Source organism: Colossoma macropomum, unplaced genomic scaffold (genome assembly GCF_904425465.1).
Source record: "Colossoma macropomum unplaced genomic scaffold, Colossoma_macropomum, whole genome shotgun sequence".
Taxonomy (NCBI): domain Eukaryota; kingdom Metazoa; phylum Chordata; class Actinopteri; order Characiformes; family Serrasalmidae; genus Colossoma; species Colossoma macropomum.
Window position 1 is genome coordinate 4,707,234 of NW_023494789.1, and position 12,843 is coordinate 4,720,076.

Consider the following 12,843-nt stretch of genomic DNA (forward strand, 5'->3'; position numbering starts at 1 on the left):
TGCTGAAATGTTTACTAGCACCTTGAGTTCTCTGAGGACATTCAGACGACTGACCGCTTTCTTTCATGAGGTGTGATTTTGAGCAGGGTTACTAAGTGGGTTGCATGCAATACGTTAAGTGCTCACTGTAAATGAGAGTTTGCATTAGGTCTTTCAGAAATTGAGAGGTTATGCTTTATATACATTTTATGGCTCTTTTGTTCACATATAGCCAGTCAGTTTTGCCATTTGCTGAAAAGAGGGATATATTAATGTTTATTAGCAGATATTTGGTATGGTAAGAGTGTCATATCTTTAATTTTTGTTTTTTAATGTGAGGGGAAGTATTTATTTATTTATTTATATGTTTGTTTGTTTGTTTACAACCCCATTTCCAAAAAAGTTGGGATGCTGTGCAAAATGTAAATGAACACAAAATTCAGTGATGTGCAAATCATTTAAATCCTATATTTAATTGAAAATAGTACAAAGCAGATGTTGTTAGCAGAAGAATATATGCCCATTTTGAATTGTGCCAACAACACGTTCCAAAAAAGTTGGGACGGGGGAATGTTTACCACTGTGTTTCATCACCTCTTCTTTTAACAACACTCTCTAAGCATTTGGGAACTGAGGAGACACTGCTGTAGTTCTGAAAGTGACATTTTTTTCTCATTCTTGTTTGATATAGGATTTCAGCTGCTCAACAGTTCAGGGTCTCATTTGTCGTATTTTTCATTTTATAATGTGCCAAATGTTTTCAGTGGTGACAGATCTGGACTGCAGGCAGGTCAGTTTAGCACCCGGACTCTTTTACTACGAATGCTGCTGTAATACATGCAGAATGTGGTTTGACATCGTCTTGCTGAAATAATCAAGGCTTTCCCTGAAAAAGACGTCGTCTGGATGGCAGCATATGTTGCCAAAACCTGTATATATCATTCAGCATTAATGGTACCTTCACAGATGTGCACGTCACCCATGCGCATGTGATTTGCACATCATTGCATTTTGTTTTTATTTACATTTTCACAGCGTCCCAACATTTTACTTCCCTTTTTTCATTGTTTTAACATAGGATGGTTCTGCAGTAGTTTTGAGTTCTTTAATATAGATATTAATTTCCAAAAGTGATCCAAAAGCATAAAGGTTGACCTAGAGTGAACTTTGAGTTTATATGCAGTTTTATTTGTCAAGTGTGCTTGATAAGTATACTAAGTTGTGCTCCCACCTCTCTAAATTCTGCCTTGTAGCCTTTCTAATGTAGCCTTTGCTGTTGGTAACCCCTTTGTTTTCCTGATTTCAGCTTTCCGCTACTCCCTGTATTTATCCTCTGAGGACAGATATTGCATTGGCTTATCATGTTCTTTGCATGCTCTGCTTGTTGTGTGGTTGTGTATCTGATTTACCTTCTTTTCTTTCACTTATATCGAACAAACGTCTTGTTTTTGGCTCATCCAGCCCCCATTTTCATTCCCAACCAATAGCATGTGCAGTCATATATCCAAGCTGCTTGATTGTCTCAATTTTTTTTCCTCATGATCTCTAAACATGGCCCCTTGTTGTTTTCCCTGTTTGTTTTTTTTTGCACCTGTTTTCATTCCCCCCTTCCTGCCCCCCCAGTGAGGGATGCCGGCGCGAGAACACGGTGAAGAACGTGGGATGTCGCAAGTATGCCTTCAACTATCTGCAGCTGAAAGCCTTCCCTAAACATTACCGCCCTCCAGATGGAACCTTCGGAAAGGTGGAGTCGTGATCAGGCAGACCGGCAGGCTTTAGGCTAAACGCAGTAAGCCAGGCTCAAGTGGCTACGTGCACCACAGAAACAAATCACTGTGTAGCTGGTGTGTACAATATGCTGTAGTCAATCAGGACCTCACTCTGATTGTTGACCTCATAACATACTTGGCATACTGAGTCTCATGTTTCCCAACTAACCTCTAAGTGAATGCAGATTAACCAATCATACAATCCTCATGGTTGCCAGAGATTCCCAGACGAATGTCACAAACTGGTTATTGTCTTATATTTGAACATACATTCACTTCTTCCGTTATTAATCTCAGCTAATGTACAGTTCCAGTCAAAAGTTTAGACGTGTTGCTAACGTAGAGTTTACTGTTAAGCTAGATAAAATTGCTAATGTCATTAAACTGGGTAAAACAGCTTGGATCGTTTTTGAAATTTCTTGTGTAATGGGAACTGATGGTCTTATTTCACAATACACAGTTGACTGAATAATATCAGACAGTAAAGATCTGTTTAACTAAATCAGTTGTGTAATTTATCATATAAAGTTATATCAACTGATGTTATCAGAATTTTTCGCTCCTTGCATATTGATATCAGGCCTTTTCAACTGTGTACTGTTTTACAGTTTCTGATGTTTGATGTCTTCACTATTATTCTCAATACTGAAATAACTAGGACCTGACCGGTATTATTATTATATTATTGGTTGGCCATCAATCCCGACTGATGTTGACCGCTCATGATTTTATTGGTATCGACAAGAACATTGTCAACAACACCCTGATAACTAGCAGCGTGCCAGGGCGACTTTGTAAGAGAATGAGAGAATAATAAGAGAATACCTTAAATGTTTGTGCCTAGGGGTGGGCAATATGTAAAAAATATCACATCACAATACTTAAAGAGTTTATCCAGTGTTTTGCATACTGTCCTCCACTAAACCCAGTTAAACAGGACTACTAATAGGGCTCCCGAGTGGCACAACCGTCTAAGCGTTGTCCCTCTCATCAGGAGATCGCGAGTTCGATCCCTGGTGATGCTACAGCCGTCCGTAGCCGGGAGTCCGAGAGAGCACAATTGGCCTCGCTCTCTCTGGGTGGGTGGGATGGCTGCCCTTCTCCCCCCATCACTCACTCAGCGCGATGCTAGTCAGCGCAGGCGTCGTAACAGATCTGGCGGTTGGCGCTTTCCTCCGAGCGCGTTCGGCTGTCCAGTGACGTTGCGTGAGCGGCAGCTCGAAAAGAAGCAGTGACTGGTTTCACAGGCCTCGGAGGAAGCCTGCGTTAGCTTTCACCCTCCTAGCGTTGATAGTATCGTGTGATTGGGGGAGTCCGAACTAGCGGGTGGAATTGGAGACGACTAAATTGGGGAGAAAATCGGGTAAAAATAAAAAACAGGACTAATTGTGCTCTTTTTTGATGAAACATGTTGGTCAGTTTTCTTTAAGTACTGATTGTACCCACGATATTCTCAGAAAAGCATATTGTTTCTGCTATAACATTGTTATATTGCCCACCTCTAGTCATGCCTCTGGTCAACCCAATATGAGTCGCTCCTGTTTAATGATATGACAGCAATATAAGGTGATCAATTTGACCACAAAACAAAATCATAGCTAGAATAACAGAACAAATCTGCAAAGATTCCAGGTAGCTCCAACCCAGTGCTAGAATATTTATATTATTTAAGCCTGTGAGTTTCTGTACGAAAGTTTACAAAGTGTAACAATCATATCTGTCAGTAAAACTTCACCTAAAACGATTGGAGTAAAAATTGACATAAAATGATTAAAATAATTAATTGTGTTTAATCAGAGCAGCAGTCAGCTGAGTTTCAGCCTGCACTATGATAGATGGTTCAAAGGTTTTAACTAGAATAATACATTAATGCTGATTTGAAAAAATAGTGGCAGTAGTTTTATCAGGTAAATGCTTTATTAACTTGTTGACTTTGACAGCCATAATAAAATTATGTCAGCAGATATTATTGTTTATCAGAATTTGTAGCCCCTTAAAATAGTTATTGGTAACATATCAGTATCAGCCACAAAATACTGATAGCCAAGAAACAACACGAGGAATTATACTGTGACTAAAAAGTATTAAACAAAACAAAATTTCAATTTTAGATTCTTCAAAGTAGCCTAATTTTAGCTTCGATTCAGCTTTACACACTCTTGGTGTTCTCTCAAATTGCTTCATGAGGAACTACCCAGGATCCTTTTCCAACTTAAAGAAGCTCCACATATGCCGAGCATGTTTTAAATATGTTTGCAAATAAGCGCATATGTAAGCATCAACTAAAAATAGACTAAAATGTCTTTAAGACTGTGAAAAGCATTCAGTCAGTCAGGTATGTCCACACTTTTAACTGGTACTGTACTCCACTGTAGCTGTGTGGTCATCAGTATGCTTTAGTCACTCTGTCCTCAGTCCCTCACTGCTCCAATGCTGATTTAAAGCACATGCACGATTCTCTTCTTCCTCTCTGACCCCTCATGTGATGCTGGTATGCTGAGCTTTATTTTGAGATCTTCTGTTTGCATCATGGAGCTCCATCTACCTCCCCCCACCACTGCTGACCACATGCACACATATTACATTGGTTATTTTATCCTTTTGTTTTACCAATTTTCCAACATTTCCGCACAGTTAAATGGTTACGATGTAAAGAGATTCATCTTGACTGGTTTGATGTGAAATACTTGGTTCTAAAGAAACTCAGCAGAATTCAGAATTGGTGGTGATTAAAAACTACATCTTTAATTGGGCCTGAAATTTTGGGACAAACTCGAATGCAGCCTGAGAATTTTTGAGTCTGGCCCAAGAGAAACCACATTGATTTGAGTCCCGAGTCCAAATTATTATCATAATTATGAAATATAAGCTATTAGATGGCTAAATAAAACTAAACATGTGTATGTAATTTAATATATATATAAATATATATATATATATATGTCCAAAGAAAAACAAGTATCCCCAAAACAGGTACTTTACAGGATAAGGCAAAAATGTTTATTACAAGTAATTTTAAAGCATTTCTATTGGTCCATTCATCATGAAATTTTCACACAAAGGACGTGTATATATACATACACACACACACATATATATATATATATATATATATATATATATATATATATATATATATATATATATATATATATATTGTAGTGCTTTTGAACAACATCCCGAATGTCTTAAGTCAAACTTTCCTTAATGCTCTATTCTTCACCATATAAATACATACAACATATACACGTTGTATATAGAGCATTGTGAAAATCAATTTGGCCTGTAACTGTTTTCCTGATTTGATTAGCTGTGTTATTTTTATGCACGGGCCTGGTAAACCTTAAATGTAAGCAAACCAAGTAAAAATTGTTTTAAGGTAATGAAAATATGAAAGAAGAATAAAGTAAAGGGAAAACTAAAGCAGGAAGAAATGTAGGGTAAAATCTCTGAAAAGCTGGAGGCGGGCTCTGAAAAATAGAGAAATATGTCAGGCTTTCATAAGATCCACTATTTGTCTTAATTTACCACTATTTATTAACATTATGTATAAAAACCCATAGATGCATGTAGATTTTAAACAGCAAATAAAATGTCTATGTTTGAGTTGTAGACATCTGTAGGGAAATCAGAGTTGATGAGTTTTTCTACAATGAATCATTCATTTCACACCAGACCACTCCGAGTGAATCTTTGTTTACATCTAAATGATTCAGTTGCATCATTTTAATTCATTTATCCATTCAGAACATTTTATTTTTTGTTTTATTTGACCAAAATCCCCCTCAATATTTAGGATAGCCAATCACCTTTAGACTCTCTGCTTTAACTTGCCTTTATGAAGCGGAAATGGACAGTGAACGACTGCTAAAAATTCAAGAAAAAAAGCCTCCTCACTCAACACAGTTTAAAGTTTAATACACCGTACCGTGTGCATTGACCGTCTGTGATGTCCAGGACTTTTTCTGCCGCACTGCTGTTTTTTTGTGTTGCACTGCCATCTGCCATTCATGTATGTAAATATCGTGAATAAGTTGCGTTAGTCAACATAGCAACGCCAGTGCTCAGCTCACTGTTGTCAAGCACTAGTGTTACTGTATCGACCTCAGCTGGCGACCATCAGACCGACTGTGAAATGCAATTTCACCGTTGCTGCATTCATCGAGTTCTTTCACTCGGGAGCCTTGACATGGTTTTTATTCTGATATTTGTAACATTGCCATTGTTTTTCTTCTTTATTTTACGTACACCGATGTGTTTTCGATTACTGTACTTTATAAAACTGTCATGTATTATTTAAGCCGTTATGCTCACGGATATTTGGATTGAACTTGATTTGTATTTATTTCTATTTTACGGAACTTGTATCTTTTATTAAGCCCTCTTAGATGTACAATGTCTGTTTAAAACAGAGTTTTGCTGTACAATATGCCGTCATCAATATCTGATGCCATTAAAAAGAGAATTAAACCTTTGTCATGCAGCTGGGTTTTATGTTCTGTCAGTGTGTTTGCATATGCATGTGTGTGTGTGTGTATGAGTGTGTCAGTGAGTTCAAAGCAAAACTGATGAGTGTGGATGAAAGGCGGTGTGATGTGTGGGCAGTGGAGCGTCACTACACTGTGTTGTTTTTCTGAATCTTTAGACCATGGCAGATATGAGACAATAGCAGCTCTGTTTCACAAAGGGGAAGAACTGTTGCCTGGGGGCTGAGTGCCCCTAAAAAATGACCAATGTGCATTTAAACAAACTGCTAGAATGGCCAGTGTGAATAAAGCAGTAGGTTGATCAAAAGGCAAGTTAATCATGTGATCTATGTGGGTACCAGATGAGTCTATCAGTACTGAATCACACTTACTGTTTTGTTTACAAACATGCCAAGACATGCATGAAGTTTGCTTCTTTAGTTATTGAGCTGGAGCTGACAAGTAATGGAAACCTACACCGATCAGGCTTAACATTATGACCACCTCCTTGTTTCTACGCTCATTGTCCATTTTATCAGCTCCACTTACTATATAGGTGCACTTTGTAGTTCTACAGTTACAGACTGTAGTCCATCTGTTTCTCTGCATACTTTGTTAGCCCCCTTTTACCCTGTTCTTCAGTGGTCAGGACCCCAATGGACCCTCACAGAGCAGGTACTATTTGGGTGGTGGATCATTCTCAGCACTGCAGTAACACTGACATGGTGGTGGTGTGTTAGTGTGTGTTGTGCTGGTCTGAGTAGATCAGACACAGCAGTGCTGCTGGAGTTTTTAAACACTGTGTCCACTCACTGTCCACTCTATTAGACACTCCTACCTTGTCAGTCCATCTTGTAGATGTAGAGACAAAAGCTCATCTGCTGCTGCACAGTTTGTGTTGGTCATCCTCTAGTCCTTCATCAGTGGTCACAGGACGCTGTTGTCTGGATATTTTTGGTTGGTGGACTATTCTCAGTCCAGCAGTGACACTGAGGTGTTTAAAAACTCCAGCAGCACTGCTGTTTCTGATCTACTCAGACCAGCGCAACACACATTTAACACACCACCACCATGTCAGTGTTACTGCAGTGCTGAGAATGACCCACCACTCAAATAGTACCTGCTCTGTGAGGGTCCATGGGGGTCCTGACCACTGAAGAACAGGGTAAAAGGGGGCTAACAAAGTACACAGAGAAACAGATGGACTACAGTCTGTAACTGTAGAACTACACAGTGCACCTATATAGTAAGTGGAGCTGATAAAACGGGCGTATAATAAGCGTAGAAACAAGGAGGTGGTCATAATGTTATGCCTGATCAGTGTGTACCTTACAAACTGCACGCAAGTCTCTTTAATGTCAAAGAGACTTGCGTATGTGTTTTCTTTACTGTACACAACAGGCCTGTGCACAGACATTTCATTTGCACTTCAGCATATTGCAGACACGCCTATTAAGAGAGACAGTTATGTTTCAGAGGAAACTAAACCGAAACTAACAGCATTACCCTTTTGGAACAAAGATATATGCAAAATATATGTTTTCACATCCAAAATTTATGTGCAGTAAATGCCAGTATATGCGATCTTTTGCAAAGAAACAAAGTAATATACATTGACCAGCCACTTCATTAGGTCCACCTCCATATTTCTACACTTTGTCCATTTTATCAGCTCCACTTACTATATAGGAGCACTTTGTAGTTCTACAGTTACAGACCGTAGTCCATCTGTTTCTCTACGTACTTTGTTAGCCCTGTTCTTCAGTGGTCAGAACCCTGGCAAGACCACCACAGAGCAGGTATTCTATGGGTGGTGGATCATTCTCAGCACTGCGGTGACACTGATGTTCTGGTGGTGTGTTAGTGTGTGCTATGCTGGTGCGAGTGGATCAGACACAGCAGTGTCACTGCTGGACTGAGAATAGTCCACCAAACAAAAACATCCAGTCAACAGCGTCCTGTGGGCAGCGTCCTGTGACCACTGATGAAGGACTAGAGGATGACCAACACAAACTGTGCAGCAGCAGACAAGCTATCGTCTCTGACTTTACATCTACAAGGTGGACTGACAAGGTAGGAGTGTCTAATAGAGTGGACAGTGAGTGGACACAGTGTTTAAAAACTCCAGCAGTTAATTTGAATTATTTTATTTAATAGGTAAATATTTAAAAAGGAATATCTAAAATTAAATGCAATATTTAATGTATTATTATTTCTGTGAAGTCAGCTTGGGAGAGTGTAACCAGCATTGCTTAGACGGTCTGTAACTGAGCAGAAAAAGCTGGCAATGAATTAGAGGTCATTAACAGGTCAGCTGGAGAACTTGGGACAAGAGTATGAATGATGGCCTGAAAAAAAAAGACTCTAGGGAGCAAATCTGAAGCAACAGCAATTTACAGAATGTTTGTCAGTCCTTTGTGGCTAATGGATCAGATACATTCTGGATTGTGTGTGCAGATTTATTTTCAGCGTTCTTTTCTTGGACATATAGCCAGCTATACACCGATCAGGCATAACATTATGACCTCCTTGTTTCAACGCTTATTATACGCCCATTTTATCAGCTCCACTTACTATATAGGTGCACTGTGTAGTTCTACAGTTACAGACTGTAGTCCATCTGTTTCTCTGCATACTTTGTTAGCCCCCTTTTACCCTGTTCTTCAGTGGTCAGGACCTCCATGGACCCTCACAGAGCAGGTACTATTTGGGTGGTGGATCATTCTCAGCACTGCACTAACACTGGTGTGTTAGTGTGTGTTGCGCTGGTCTGGGTGGATCAGACACAGCAGTGCTGCTGCTGTGTAGCTCATTTGCAGCATTGCTTAGACGGTCTGTAACCGAGCAGAAAAAGCTGGCAATGAATTAGAGGTCATTAATAGGTCAGCTGGAGAGCTTGGGACAAGAGTATGAATGATGGCCTGAAAAAAAGACACTGGGGAGCAAATCTAAAGCTACAGGGTTTTACAGAATGTTAGTCAGTCTTTTGTGGCTAATGGATCAGATACATTCTGGATTGTGTACACATTACCTGCAAATGAGCTGAGCAGAAACCAATCAGACTGTTGATATGTGGCGCAGTAACCGGTTGTGTTAGACACAGAAACATGCTGAGATTTAACACTGGAAGGCACACAGAGTGAGAGAAGATGCTTGATAAAACATTATTATTACTGTGGGTGTCATGCAAGCCAACATTCTAGGGGGCCACAAGTACAACGGGAGGCATGGGGGTCTTTTCCTGGACTAAAAAGAGAAATAATGACAGAGTTTCCTGCAATTTGATGTATATAGACTTCGGTGGGAGTATTTTTAAAACAACACTAAATCAATTTTTGTGAGTGCAGATGAGCCTGTTCACTGCCATAAGATTCACATACCAACATTAAATAACATGCTATGCTGTCACGACTGGCTACCAAGCCAGACCGGATTGAGGGATGGTTACTAGCTTTAGCTGGTACTAGCACAAAGCAAACTATGCCTATATTTCACAAATGCACTTTATTACTAATTGCATGCCATTTTCTCACGTTTTAAAAAGGGATTGATGCTCTACTAACCACTAAGTACTAAGCAACACATAGCAACATGTTTTGGAGGAAACCAACACTATAGGCAAAGGGATGTGTGAGTTTTTGAGATAGGATCTATGACATAAGTAGAAGAATACATTTGACTCATAATATAAAATGACCATACCTACATATTTTAAAAATAAGAGTAATAAAATAATTTTAAAAACACAGATATCAAAAGTCTGGTTGGGCATATTCACATCTGTAAAGGCACTATTGAAGCTGAGGGGTACATACACACGTTGCCATCTAGACGACGTCTTTTTCATGGATGTCTCTGCATGTTTCAGCAAGACGACACCAAGCCACATTCTGCATATGTTACAACAGCAACGCTTCATCCTAAGAGAGTGCAGGTGATAGACTGGCATACCTGCTGTTCAAACCTGTCTCCCATTGAAAAGGTGTGGTGCATTTGTCTATGAAGCACAATATACAACAACAGAGACCCCAGACTGTTGAGCAGCTGAGACGTTATATCAAGCAGGAATGAGAAAAATTCTACTTTCATGACAACAATTGGTGTCCTTGGTTCCTAAACAATCAGAAGTATCACAGTGGTAAACATACCCCTAAACCAATATTCTAATATATAGAAAATTAGAATAATTAGTTGAAACATTAAATATCGTTATTCTATTGTTTTCAATGAAATATAGGAATACAGGTCAAAAATAATTTGCAACTCACTGCTCTGTTTTTATTTACATTTATCCTACTTTCCAACTTTTTGGTACTTCTACTTAATGTGCAATTGGAACATGATTGTACTAGAAACATGCCTGTTTCATCTTCTGTGTTGATAAGTAACAACCAGAAAGGCATATGGAATCACAGAGCTCACTACTGATGTATGCTGTGTTCATTGCCCTATGCAGTATTCATATGGCTGCAGCCTTAATATGTTAATTAGTATACAGATCAAACAACAATATTGTATTGTAACCTGCATAATCATTTTCAGATGGTGCTGATGGAGTGTTCTGTAGGTGTTTTTATAAATCAGGCCATTCATCCATATCAGGATACTTGAAATTGAACATTTTGTTAATTTTGTGCAGCCTTAGGTGTTTTGAGAGTTCTCACTTAAAGCTGCTCCTGACTGAACCTGAACCAGAGAAGGGATATGCATGTTCCTATGAGTGCCACCAGAGGTCTGCACTGTGCTGTATATAAAACACATCAGAAACAAAATCCAGAGAAGATTTTGATTAATATCTTGACATGTCTTTCAGAATCTGAAGACCTCTTTGTCTGTAAGAATTTCTTTTGAGACGTGCTAATGGCTGGCTTTAAAACATTAAATCATCAACGGTATAGCACTGCTAAGCCCTTAAACATACCAGTACTGTAGTAAATAGGATAAATAACCAAATGCACCTATTAAAGGTGAATTCCAGTGATTTTTCAGAATTACTGCGTGATTCTATCTTTTAGATGTAAACAAAGTCATTCAGAGTGATTTGATGTAAAATGCTTTGCTCTAGAGAAACTTACTAGCTCAGAATTGTTTACACTGGTGGTAATAAGAACGTCTGAAGTGTTTAATGCCTCTAAAAGCTCCCTCACAAAATGCTATTACATGAAATGAGTGTGGACATATCATCTGATGCTGGTGACATTGGTTTACAATGATTTTGACACAGTTTTGGCCTAAAAGATTTTTGTAATAAATTCATGTGTTTAAATAAAGGAAAAAAAGTCCACAAAGATTTTTTTTTCAGTTTTTTCCTCTATTTTACCATAATCAACATTGCATATACAACCACTTTTCCAAAAAAGTTGGGACACTGTGCAAAATGTAAATAAAAACAGAACACGATGTGCAAATCATTTAAACCCAAAATTCATTGAAAGTAGTACAAAGACAACAAATCAAATGTTGAAACTGAGAAATTTTATTGTTTTTTTGAAAATATGTGCCCATTTTGAACTTGATGCTGGCAACACGTTCCAAAAAAGTTGGGACGGGGGCCTGTTTACCACTGTGTTTCATCACCTCTTCTTTTAACAACACTCTGTAAGCGTTTGGGAACTGAGGGGATGCTGCTGTAGTTTTAAAAGTGAAATGTTTTCCCATTTTTCCCATTTTTCCCCAACATAGGATTTCAGCTGCTCAACAGTTCAGGCTTTCCTTCGTTGTATTTTTTGTTTCATTATGTGCCAAATGTTTTCAGTGGGTGACAGGTCTGGACTGCAGGCAGGCCAGTTTAGCATCTCTTTCACAACAGATCCATGCCGTTGCAATGTGTGCAAAAAGCATATCAGAATGCAGAACACGTCAAACCTTGAGGCGGATGTCAGCCAAGAACAGAAAGCTGAGGCTGCAGTGGACACATTTCACTTTCAAAACTGGGCAGTTGAAGACTGGAAAAATGCAGCCTGATCTGATGGTGGGTTCAGAATTTGGCATCAACAGCATGAATCCATGGACCCAACCTGCTTTGTATCAACAGTCCAGGCTGGTGGAGGTGGTGTAATGGTGTGAGGAATGTTTTCTTGGCACATTCTGAACCTTTTAATACCAATCAATCAATACCTGAATGTCACAGACTATTTGAATGCTGTGGTTGACCATGTGCATCCCTTCTTAGCCACAGTTTACCCATCTTCTAATGGCAACTTCCAGCGTGACAACGCACCATATCACAAAGCAAACTGGTTTCATGAATATGACAGTGAGTTCAGTGCTGTTCTTTGGCCTTCCCAGTCACCAGATCTGAATCCAATCTTTTGGTGTGTGGTAGAACAGGAGATTTGCAGTATGAAAGTGCGCCTGAAAAATCTGCAGGAATTATAAGATGTGCTCATGTGAACATGGATCAGAATCTCAAAGGAATGTTTCCAACATCTTGTGGAATCCATGCCACAAAGAATTCAGGCTGTTCTAAGCACAAAGGGAGGCCCTACCCAGTGTTAGTATAGTGTGCCTATTAAAGTGCTCAGTGAATATATATTACTGTTATTCCAACTGGCATCTCCTGTTTTTTATTCATTAGTAACTTTAAAGCACTTATAGGGTCCTCACAAGAGAGGGTCCCGTTCCTGGGG

The 12,843-nt window shown here is 39.0% G+C and overlaps 1 protein-coding gene across 1 annotated transcript in view; it reads left to right on the forward strand.

The window, feature by feature from the left end:
* The window catches only part of inpp4ab (inositol polyphosphate-4-phosphatase type I Ab), a 92,209-nt gene extending 89,437 nt beyond the window's left edge, over positions 1–2,772 (forward strand). The window contains 1 exon segment of the mRNA XM_036569822.1: positions 1,603–2,772. Within this exon segment, the coding sequence (XP_036425715.1) occupies positions 1,603–1,735 (133 nt within the window). The 3' untranslated portion in view covers positions 1,736–2,772.
* Positions 2,773–12,843: the final 10,071 nt, after the last annotated feature.